The 12,061-nt window shown below is 44.9% G+C and overlaps 1 protein-coding gene across 1 annotated transcript; it reads right to left on the bottom strand.

Moving 5' to 3' along the window:
* Nucleotides 1–6,229: 6,229 nt before the first annotated feature.
* LOC132449497 (prostaglandin E2 receptor EP2 subtype-like) lies at nucleotides 6,230–9,000 on the bottom strand. Its single transcript, XM_060041160.1, is given in 4 exon segments — nucleotides 6,230–7,725; nucleotides 8,083–8,181; nucleotides 8,183–8,605; nucleotides 8,608–9,000. Coding segments are annotated over 4 exon segments (1,098 nt in total). The 5' UTR covers nucleotides 8,884–9,000; the 3' UTR covers nucleotides 6,230–7,425.
* Nucleotides 9,001–12,061: the final 3,061 nt, after the last annotated feature.

Genomic DNA, 12,061 nt, shown 5'->3' with positions numbered 1-12,061 from the left:
CATAACGACGTTTGGAGAGGTTAGAGCATACGATTGAACAAATAGTTTATATTATGAATGTGATATCCCTTGTCCCATCTACATTCCCCTCATTTCGTTTTTGTGATATTATTAACTTAGCAGATGCTTAAGTATTGCTGTTGTAACTTTGAGCATCCACTTGAGGTCGCTGATAACCCGTTGCATTACAAACAGGACTGGAATGTCTTTAGCAATACTATCTCTATGCAGTAGTTGGAAGTCTTGATAGGTAAGAGCTAAATCTCGTGTGTGTGTGTGTGTGTGTGTGTGTGTGTGTGTGTGTGTGTGTGTGTGTGTGTGTGTGTGTGTGTGTGTGTGTGTGTGTGTGTGTGTGTGCGCGTGCGTGCGTGCGTGTGTGTGCGTGTGCGTGTGTGTGTGTGTGTGTGTGTGTGTGCGTGTGTGTGTGTGTTCAGAACATAGCTCCTATGAACAGTACAATACCTGATTGCTTTATTACATATTAATTGTAGATATAATATGGTGTGATATGAAAACGTTATTTAGTTAGTTATTGTCTCTCCCAAACGATGTGGTTTTCTAGTTTTTTTTTTACTGTTTTAAAGAGATCCATTTCGATTTATGCTATGTTTTGTGTTTATATTGCTAGTTTGGTTTATTATTTTATATTTACTTGGTTGTTCATGGCTTGAGCGGAGCTACACTAAATATGTATTTCCTCCGGTAACTAAATAAGTCGGAAAGTCTGAGAGTCTGAAACAGATAGTATCCTATCATCAGAGAACAACATTGGTTTTCAGTCTAGTTATCGATTCCTTCAAGTATCTCAAGAGCACACCTATGTCTGGCTTCCCATTACCCCCACTCTCTTCCCTAGCAGACAAAGACAATGCAGGACACACAATACTAAGCTACACACGATAGCACTCAACAAATATATGTATCTCTCACCAATTCACCTTGACTCTCCTGGCTTCATCAGTCTATCCCTGTTTCACACCTAATAAGATGTTTGATTTTACCATTTATTCCCTGTTAAGACTTTTATTTCCTTGCTCATGCTTTCATTAATTACTTTTCTTGTTTTTCTATCTTTCCTTACTCCTTGTTATATTCAGTTTGCATTGTCATTGTTATGTTTTTCTGTAAATAATGCTTTCATGGATGTCATAAGACTAAGCTAAATTAAGAGAGGAGAGAGGAAGAGGAGGGGCTGAGGATGATTTGGAGAGACAGGAGAAGTAAGGAGAACATGACCTCTGGTTTAAGACACTTTCACCGCCATTCAGTCACATTACAATCTCATAATACTGACGCTGTGAAACAACACCATCCTACTGCAATGAGAAACCGATTGGGAAGACAAACCCTGCCATTACAGCTAAATTAAGTATAGCAAATGCAACAACATGTTTTGTGTTTGTTTGTGTGAGACACGAAATGTGTAGACTGCGCACCTGACAGGAAATTTACCTCACTATGTGCCAAACCTAAATGAAATATTAATGTTTGGATTACTAGGAAAACATTTGAATACAGTTCTGATATAATAGCTCTGCATCATTCCTTGCATAGTGGTCACCAAGTGGCCTCTGTTGTCATTGACAGTAACACTTTGGCAGTGATCGGAAAAAGCACTTGTAGGGGAGGGCATCAAGGTTTGATGATGCCCTCCCCTACTTCTACTCCTTCCTTCAAAAGCACTTAAGGTTGGGAGAACACTATATAAGGTAAAAGTCCTCCTGTTAACAATTTACTAAGTGCTAGCATCAAAACTAATAATAGGTAATTATCTTGAACCAACATCAATATGTAGTATAACAGTTCAGATATACATTTATCCTCCATTTGTGCTTTGGTCTGGCGATTTATTCCGATTGTCAGCAGCAAAAATGATTGACTAACAAAAGAATAACAAATTGTGCATCACTTCTATGAATAGGCCTTCAAGAAATATGTATCCTCACATTTCATTTCTATACATTTGAGTGGAAGGTCTTAGAAGTGCCACAGCCATTGTTGGCTATTAGTGAGGGAAATGCTGTGACCCCTTCAGACTCATGTCAATCGTAGGCAGGGGTGGACTGGGACAAAAATTCAGCCCTGGCATTTTCTGTCCAGACCAGCCCACTACATTATCAGCACTAGGGGTGGGACGAGATGAACGGGAAGAACCCTGTATGTACTTTATTAAAACAATTTAATCAAGTACATACATCCTGCTATTTGCACTGCAAATAGCAGTGCAAATTGCTTTTTTTTGTTTTTGTTTTTCAAGTTTGTGTCTCTTGTGCTGCTGACAAGAAAGTTGGAAACCTGAACAGGAAGTTAACGGACATCCTGTGGTCGCTGCATCTCCATCCCCCATATCTACATAGCTACAAAACGCTTGTTAAATATCACACTTGATCCAACGCTAATTTCTCTCTTGCAGTTTTTAGTCTGTGAATGGGAAAATCTTTTTGTGTAAGCCCAGCATTAGTTAAAACCAGGCTCGGACAATAATAACAAAATATCCTGACAAATAATCTAAATAGAAACATATTACAGACAGTAGCAGCATTAGAGCTGAAACGCATTTGTTTCAACTGTGACTCAGTCATTGTGAAACCATAAATAGAGAATAATTTTTTTTTTATCTGTAGCTGCGAGAAAAAGTCTAAGACATGAATTACTTACTCGTGGGAGTCGCGGACTCCCACGACTCCGGCCCATGCCATGAGGTCCAGCCCACCCTGGTTTCTGTTGTGATTGACAGCACTGCCAGGGCTCTCTGAGCCTGTCAGCCCATGATTGATTGACAATGACAAACATAGACCAATAATCTGTGTTGATGCTGGCCACACACTGCTAGCCCTCTGTTGCCCATTGGCCGGCCCAATTGGAGGGAATTTAGAGAGAGAGAAAAAAACAAAACATAGCGGACCGGACCGGCCCACATTGGGTGAACGGCCCACCGCAGAGAGGAACCTACAGCAACTTAACTTAAAAAAAAAAACAAGATTCAAAGTACTGGAGAAAAAGCACAATCCCCAAATGTCCCCAGAAAAGTGAGACTCAATGACTAAAGGAGTAAGCACAGAGTAGTAAAAGTACTCCAGCACTCTTGATACCTTCAGCTGGGCTACATCCTATCCGTGCTGACCCAATGTGCAAACCAAGGTCAGCCAATTAGTCAACTGCTGTGTCTCATAAACATCGGCGTTGTAAACATTTCTCTGGCAAAGTCTCAGAGCGTGTGGATGAAATTGCTGGAGGAGGGGATGAAATCGGACCGCCTGCACGTTGTTTTGATCAGACGACCGTCACCAGAAGCCTGGGAACGGGAATGCGTTTTGGCCTCGGATGCTAAACCCAAACGAGGATGGCCTGCAGCCGTTACGGGATGTGAGCACGATGTGGATGTCTTGGTGCGCTGCTGCCAACTCTTCAATCCCAGCTCTCTGCCTTCTCGTGACACTGGACCCATTCCCGCCTCCTGTTGTCATAACAACACCGTGGATGAGATACAGAAGTGCTGGGGGTGAGGGGGGGGTGGGGTATGAGGAGGATATCGACGGGGGAGTTATTAGAAAAGCCCTCACATTTAGTTACGCTGTCGACAACGAGCTCAGTTTATGCTTTTTGACGGCCTAGGCCTATCTGAAGCTACTGCCACTTATTTTTGCTGGCTCCTGTTCTATGTCACCAGCTCTCTAGTCAACTCTATCTCCCTCTCACACTCTCTCAATGACTCTCACACTTACAATTTCCCATGAGCAAGGCATCATACTGCCTTCGTGGTGTATGCACCATAATTGGGCTTGAGGAGCTTGAAAAAACAAGGCCAAAAAGGATCATCTGGATGAACAGGAGGATAAAACTAAACACTTACAGATTTTCCCGCATTCTTCTCTTGCTCCATATCTTCCCCTCTCTCTCTCTCTCTCTCTCTCTCTCTCTCTCTCTCTCTCTCTCTCTCTCTCTCTCTCTCTCTCTCTCTCTCTCTCTCTCTCTCTCTCTCTCTCTCTCTCTCTCTCTCTCTCTCTCTGTCTCTCTGCACCATTCGCTTTATTGCTCTCCCCATCGCTGATTCTTAAATTCTCCCTCTCTCTCTTTCCCTCTCTCTCGCCTTCTCTCTTTATATCTCTTTCTCCATCTCTCTTTCTCCACATCTCTCCCACTCCCCCCTCCCTCCCTGCCTCCCCGGGAGAAAGTATATCTACTGTCTTTCGTGAGAGACTGCAAACCCATGCCGAGGTCAATAAACCTCTGCTTCATTACATCCATGAACCCTTCGACCCTAATTCAGTAAAAAATGTTGGAACCCTAACATTGGAAGGAATGTATTTATACCGTACATATGTTGTCTCTGATTTTCATCCTCATCATTACTCAGACTTTATTTGTGGGGTTTTATGTTGTATTTAAAAAAAATCTTAGGACAGCTTAGTTTTAGTTAAACGGTTTGGTTTCCAACAATAATGTTTATTTTCTTATTTTGCGATATAGCAGAGGAAACAACGCAGGTCCTGAACAATTTCTGGACAAACTATGTATCAATTGAATGGTCTTAAATGCTGATGTATAAATTACCTGTGTTTTATCTTTGGTAGAGTTGCCTTGTTAAATATCAGTTCACTTAAAACATGATAATATCTTTCTTCAAACAAGTAGACGGTGATATGGAAGTAAATCTGTGCCATCGGATTTTAAAAATAAAAAGCCATTGAATTCTAAGCACGGAATATTTATGCATTGAAATAAAGTATCTGGATTTGAATTTAACTCTTACAATTTTCAATAAATCCTATTCAGTTTTATTTTTCAATGTTAAAAATTCAAAATCAAATACTCAACTTAAAAAAATTAAACGGAAATATTTTCAACGTCCCCAACTTCAACATGCAAAATTCAGCTGCAAAATTCAACGTCGGAATATTCAGCGTTAACATCCGGGGACCCAAGGAAGAGCAATCGATCCTAGATGCTAGATCGCAGTCAAGCAAGGAGAGCGGGAATAAGAGCGTCACTCGATTCTTCTTTTTTGATACAAACGTCAATTCTAAACAGCATTTTACACAGTAGCCTATAATAGGAAATGCTCAAAGGTAAATCAACGTCATTAAACACTGACTAGCTTTTTATGGGGAGAGAAGCAACGGTGGTGGACCTTACTAAACGCCCTATCAATTGTATAGGCCTGTAAAATGCTAATCAAATCAAATGTATTTATCAAGCACATTTACTAACAAGGTGAGGGGGGGGGGGAATCTTATGTTTTATTTATGTTTTTGTTATAATGCACACCGTTTTTTGTTTTTTTTACTGCAGTATGAAGTTAACGATGAACTAAGGCCTGTATGTGAAGTGTGTGTGTGTGTGTGATTGCAGGGATTTAGCTGGATTTACATGCAACGTAAGAGTAATTGTAGTGGGTCAAGGAGCCCAATTTATTAGGGCACCAATTTGGGGCAATCCGCCGAGGTCACTTGGCCTACGTTTCGTGTGATGCTGGGGCGATCTGTGATGTGATGCTGAAGCCCGCTGCCCACGTTGGAACGAGAGCGCAGAGCCAACAGTATTGCGCAATTGAAGCATCAGCAGCCTGTAGTTCCCAGTGGAAGCACGGCGTGCCTCGGAAAGAGGCACCCGACAGTAATTTGTCATCCTCATATCTGTATCATGTCACTCGGTGCGGAATAGTGTTGGCTCTGCGCGCTCGTTATGCCACCACAGAGGCATATCAACCGTTTTGCTCCAGCCACTTAACGTGCATCCGGTGTCACAAAAAGAATACCCCCAATCCGAGTGATCGATGACGATGCAAACGTTAAGTTTGGGCATGTTTCCGCACGTGAACGACTTCATGCCTGTCTATGCTTCAAACTCGTGCATGTTTCAGAAAATGTGCAACAGTGCCCCATAAGGTCGCACTGTTCGGTGGCTTCTCTCCCCATAAAAAGCTACAGTCAGTGTTTAATGACGTTGATTTACCTTTGAGCATTTCCTATTATAGGCTACTGTGTAAAATGCTGTTTAGAATTAACGTTTTGTATCAAGAAAGAATGAACCAGTGAGTGACGCTCTTATTCCCGCTCTCCTTGCTTGACCACGATCTGGCATCTAGATCGATTGCTCTTCTTGGGTCCCCGCATGTTAACACTGAATATTCCGACATTGAATTTTGCAGGTGAATTTGCCATGTTGATTTGGGACGTTGCAAATATTTACGTTGAATATTTGATTTTGAGTTTTTAACATTGAAAAATAAAGCTGAATAAGATTTATTGAGTTAAATTCAGAGGCAAAAAATCCAGATACATTATTTCAATTCATAAAAATGTCATTGCTTAGAATTCAATGGATTTTTATTTTCAGAATCCGATAGCACAGATTTACTTCCATACGGTGACATACATCGTATTTTATCCTCTGCATTTGTCCTCCTTCTCTTCCACACTATATGGTCAGGTCATCGATGATCCTGAGACGACGCTGTGGTGAACCAGTTCCTCGTAGCGTCGTTTCCTTTGACGCAGGAGAAACAAGCACAAAAATCAATATATTTTTCTTCTTCTCAATCAACTCTGGACCAGCAGTTGTCTTACCCCCCTCCATGACCAGTGTTATGTCCTGACTAGGAGGGCCCATGAAGGGAACAGAATAACCCAGGGTATGAAGGCACTTATTGTCTTTCTTTCTCAGCGAGGGTATAGTACTCCCTTTTGGGGATTTACCGATACCCAGCATTGAATCGAGAACTTTGAATGATATCAATGCAATTTTCCGTTTACACAATAGTGAGAGCATCGGTTTTGAAGACACTGAGGGTTTATTATTTTCAAAGAATTAACAGTTCAAATATATAGTCAAAAATAAGATTAAGTTAACCATAAGTTCTAAGTTGCCTTTCTTATCCGAGCACGTTTAGTCCAAACTCTGCCTTCGTGTCACTTTGTGCATCCCTAACACAAAGGTGTAGCTCCACATTGGGTGGGTGACCAGTTACCTCCATGCTTTTGGGGGGTCTCCAAATAAGGTGAAAACCCCCAACCCTGTCATTGACTCTTCCTCTCCCAAGTGCCCCAAACATTGTGGCTCCGCTCCCAAACTATTGTTTTTGATCATTGTTGTATAAAAACAACATTTTAACACGTTTTGGGCTGTGCCGAAGTATCAACATCACTGAACAATTTTGCAAAGACCATCTTAGACCATCTCAACATTGCGGGGGGCTGTCCCCCCTGCTTCCCCCTCAATCTCTGCCTATAACACAGAGGTAAGACATAGCCATTGCGCTGCAAAGATAGTACTTCTTTAAAATTTTAACATATTTGATAAATTACTACTAAATTGCTGTTTGACTTAGAGTCTCGTCTTCTTCGTCGTCTTCGTCCCCCCCCCCCCCCCCCCCCCCCCCCCCCCCCACGCAAATTGTGCCCCTGTAATAGGCCCCCCCACCTGTCACGAAGATCCATCTAGGTCACCACAACTCTGGAGGCTCACCCCCATAGGGGTGGGGCTGGAGATAGTGGTGGTGGTGGTGGTCGTTATCTGCAATCTGGGCTGAACCGGAGACTTAGGGTTGTGTGGTTTCCCCTGGCGGCGGCACAGGTTCCTCCAGACGAACTTGAGCACGGAGGGCTCGAGGAAGATGAAGACCCAGGGGTCGATGATGGAGTTGAAGGAGAGCATGCGCAGGGCGTGCAGGTCGCTGGCCTGCTGCTCCTCCGTCCTGCCGATGAAGTTGATGAACACCCGCAGCTAGGACAAGGGACCGGCAGACAGACAGACAGACAGGGAAACAGAAGGGCGATAAACAGGGAGAAAGACAGACGGGGACACCACAGAAAGAGAGACAGAGAGACAGACAGAAAAAAGGGGGAGATAGACATTCGGAGAGATAAACACACATACAGACAGACAGACAGATAGACGGGGAAACAGACAGATGGACATGTCAAACAGACATAATAAACAGGACCACAAGCAACCCCAACGTACCAGTAGGACGGACAGGAATGATGGGATGAGGGAGAGACAGGCCGAGGACGAAGAAAAACGTTAAAAATGGAATGCGTAATGCGTGCGTAATTCGGGTTTTAGCGAAAAAAAAATTACCAGTATTGGAAAAGAACAGATTGAGAAGGCCACCGTTATAAAAATCAGAGGCAGAAGATGCTCGACTTCCTCCATCATGGACAGCGACCTGCGGAAAAAACCTTCTGCTCAGCGAGCGTCCGGCCCGTTGGTGTGTGTTCCGCCGCCGGTGCATTTTAACCAGAAAGTGAATGACGGACAGGTTGCAAACCGAGGTGCACATTATGACAATGAGCGTAAAGCAGGCGTAAAACGCGGTGTAGATTTTATCCGAATCGCTGGGCGGGCTCATGTCCAGGAAGCACCACGTCCCGGGGCAATACTGCACGTACTTTCCAAACCCCATTAACGGGCAGGCGCAGAAGAGCACGCACGCCAGGTAGATGAGCGCAATCGCGACGTAGCCACAGCGCGTGCTCGTGATGTGTCTGTCGTAGAAGTAGGGAAACCCCAGCGCGATGAAGCGCTCCAGCGCCATGGCGCACAAGATCGAGAGCGTGGAGAGGCTCAGAAACGTCATGCTGAACCCGAAGTAAAAGCACAGGACGCCGCGGTCACCCCCTGTGCCACCAGCGTGGTGTTCTTGGCGTACGCGACGAGCACCAAGGGGGTGACCGCGATCGTGCCCAACAGGTCCGTGGTGATGAGCGCCGTGACGAGAATGCGGAACAGCGACGGAGAATTCGTCCGCCGCCGCGTCTCCAGCAGCGCGAGCGCGACGAAGTTTCCCGCCACACCGAGGGCGAACATCACCGCCGACATGGTTGGGAGTCCCGACTCCACGGTGAGAGTCTCGTGACAGTCGGTAGAGTTGGCCGGCATTTTCTTTGGATACGGTTCACTTAAGACGCACAAGCTATCCACGTCGATGCGCAATCCACCTCATTGAAAAAGACCAGCTGTGTGTTTCTCAATTTTCGCTCCACCCCCCCCCCCCCCCATTTCCCCTTCCTACGCAAAATACATGAGCTTACGTCATTTCTTTTTTGCTCTTTAAAGTTGAGTCACACACACCTCAGATCAGATGGGTTGACATCGTGCTACTCTTTCACATGCAGAGAGACAGAGTGAGGAGGAGAGAGAGAGAGAGTGAGAGAGTGAGAGAGAGAGAGAGAGAGAGAGAGAGAGAGAGAGAGAGAGAGAGAGAGAGAGAGAGAGAGAGAGAGAGAGAGAGAGAGAGAGAGGAAGAGCTTGAGATGGAGAGAGAGAAGAGAAAGGGAGAAAGTTAGCGTGAGAGAGAGAGGGAGCAGGAGAGAAAGTGTGTGTGTGTGTGTGTGTGTGTGTGTGTGTGTGTGTGTGTGTGTGTGTGTGTGTGTGTGTGTGTGTGTGTGTGTGTGTGTGTGTGTGTGTGTGTGTGTGTGTGTGTGTGTGTGTGTTTTGCTCGATGTTTCATACTCGAGCAAACACACACAAACTCGTGTGTTTGTTCATACTCGAACAAACACAGATTACATTGAGGAACAATGTAATCTGTAGTTTGAGTGTCCCTCCTCCTCTGGCTACTCGGACAGATTCCCCTTTTGTTTACAGATCTGAGTAAACTGTCCTAAACCACAGAGAGCAGTCAGTGAGCAGTTTGATATAAGGAATGTGCACTGGTCCTATACCACACTAAACCAAACGTTTAATGGTTTACAGTTGATCCTCCCACCAACACTGTGAGACAAAACATGCATTACAGTTTATATAAAGTATTCTTATACAAGTGTCATGTCTGAACTAAATGTCAGGACAAAAATGCATATTTCATAAGCACAAGCATAACAAGCTGGTACTTATTTATCTACAGTTGTTGAACTTTGTAATAATAATAACTGAATAATTCTCTCTCTCGCTCTCTCTCCTCCTCGCTCCGTCAGACTGGTGTCTTTTTTTTTCAGACTGGTGTCTTGGTGAAGTACTGGTCGATGGCTCAAGATGGTGCTAGATACCAGGCGTTGAGGTCAAGAGTCTTAGCTTCAGGGATCTCTGAAGCTAACTGTGTGTGTGTGTGTGTGTGTGTGTGTGTGTGTGTGTGTGTGTGTGTGTGTGTGTGTGTGTCGTGTGTGTGTGTGTGTGTTGTGTGTGTGTGTGTGTGTGTGTGTGTGTGTGGTGTGTGTGTGTGTGTGTGTGTGTGTGTGTGTGTGTGTGTGTGTGTGTGTTTCTGTGCATGTCATTAAGTAAGTGTGTGCGTTTTCGTGTAAGTGGATCAGTTTGTGTGTGTGTGGGTCTTTGGAGTGCGTATGAATGTGTGTGTATGTGTGTGCGTGTGTGGGTAAGTGTGTGTGTGTGGTGTGATTTGCGGGGGGCCTCCACCGCTGCTGGTGACCACAAACTGCCACCATCGCAAATCGGTCAGATTCCTACATGGCCGCAGTCAATCATCCACTCCGTGAGCTTCACTGACAGCCAGAGACAGCCATCACGTAAACAGTGATTAAGAAACCACATGTTCAGTGTGTGTGTGTGTGTGTGTGTGTGTGTGTGTGTGTGTGTGTGTGTGTGTGTGTGTGGTGTGTGTGTGTGTGTGTGTGTGTGTGTGTGTCACACCATAGTAGACCCACAGCTGGGAGAGCTGTGTGTCTAGCATTACATATACATGAGTGGCCGCTTCTCTGGCTAATTGTCTCTTTTTTCCATAATGCACACCCAGCTCCCCTGCTCTCTGCCAGCCATCACGCACTCACTGTAGTCATAGTCAACACACATACATTTACCACAATGGGCCACTCAGACTACAGCAGAGCTAGAACAAAATGAGCATTTCCATGAAAGAAATTCATAAAGGCTGCATTATACTTTGGCAAGGAATAGTCTGCAGTGGATCTACCTTTGAGTTCTCCTCTCCGAAAATGCAACTACACAGTCGTTGGCGGCCTGCTTCGATCTTTACTGCTACGGTTTCATCTTCACATTAAAAACATCACTTCAAGTCACTGAATAAGTGACTATTGGTGACTTTTTGCTGTGTATGCTCAGAGTTGAAGATGCAGATGATCATAAATACAATCAACTTTTTTAGAGTCCCACCTTGTATTCAGGCCAGCTGTTTAATGCAGAAGGATAATTCACCCTCCACGCTTTCAGTCCGCAACCACGCTTCTTGCTAATCGCTACCACTGCGTTGTAACAAGCCTCAATTAGTCAGACTCATACTTTTTGAGCTGCTCTCCACAATGCTAATAGAATGGTAACAATTGAAGATGGCGAAAACCATAATTTATCATTGCAATACCTTGATTTCGAAGGTGATTTTAAAACAGGCAAAAAAACATCAACCTCTGTAGGCTAAACCCCGTCGCGTCCCAGGAACCCCTCCGCTAGTTCCCGCGCTGCCTGCCCTGAGCGCTAGCCTAGCACGCCAAACGACCCTGTTGTTCCAAGGCCGTAATTACATGTGGTTATGTGATTACTCTGAGCTATGCTAAATGGGAGGAGAGCATGACCCACAAGGAAGGCCTGCCAATGGAAACTAGGTCTTGGCCCTGCCAAGACGTCCGGTGTTTACACACGTTTCCACGCTTTCAAAAAGTTATTGTTTCAAAAGACCCTTTCATGTCACGGCCTTTCTGTAATGTCTTCTGCGAGCGTGTAAACACATGTAAATAACCAACACACGAATACGGAGGCCCTCTAGTGTTCCTCGGCCTTAATTAATGTCTTGGGAGATCCTGCACTCTCGTACACCCTGGGGTCTGCTGTCTTTATTTAGACGCGACTTTTACTTCCACAGTGCGCTGGCAAGCCCGAAATAGACGCCGATGAACAAGCGGCCTTGTTCGACACGGCGACGCACCACCACATGCTTTCGCCACGTTTCGGTTTTCGCACACAAACCCTCGCTGTTTTGCGCCCCCGTCTCGCTTGGCGGCAAATGAAAACAGCCGGTTTGGGAGTGCGGCGGCCACCGGACTTCACGGTGCGCCGCTCCGGTGGATGAAAGGGTCCGTGACGGAAGACAAACTGTTTGGGTTTCATATTCTGCGAAGACACGTTGGGCTGCCAAGAGCCCGGCGACGAC

Source organism: Gadus macrocephalus, chromosome 21, assembly GCF_031168955.1.
Source record: "Gadus macrocephalus chromosome 21, ASM3116895v1".
In the NCBI taxonomy this organism is placed as follows: Eukaryota; Metazoa; Chordata; class Actinopteri; order Gadiformes; family Gadidae; genus Gadus; species Gadus macrocephalus.
The sequence above is the reverse complement of the archived record's forward strand: the minus strand, read 5'-3'. Positions and strand labels throughout refer to the sequence as shown.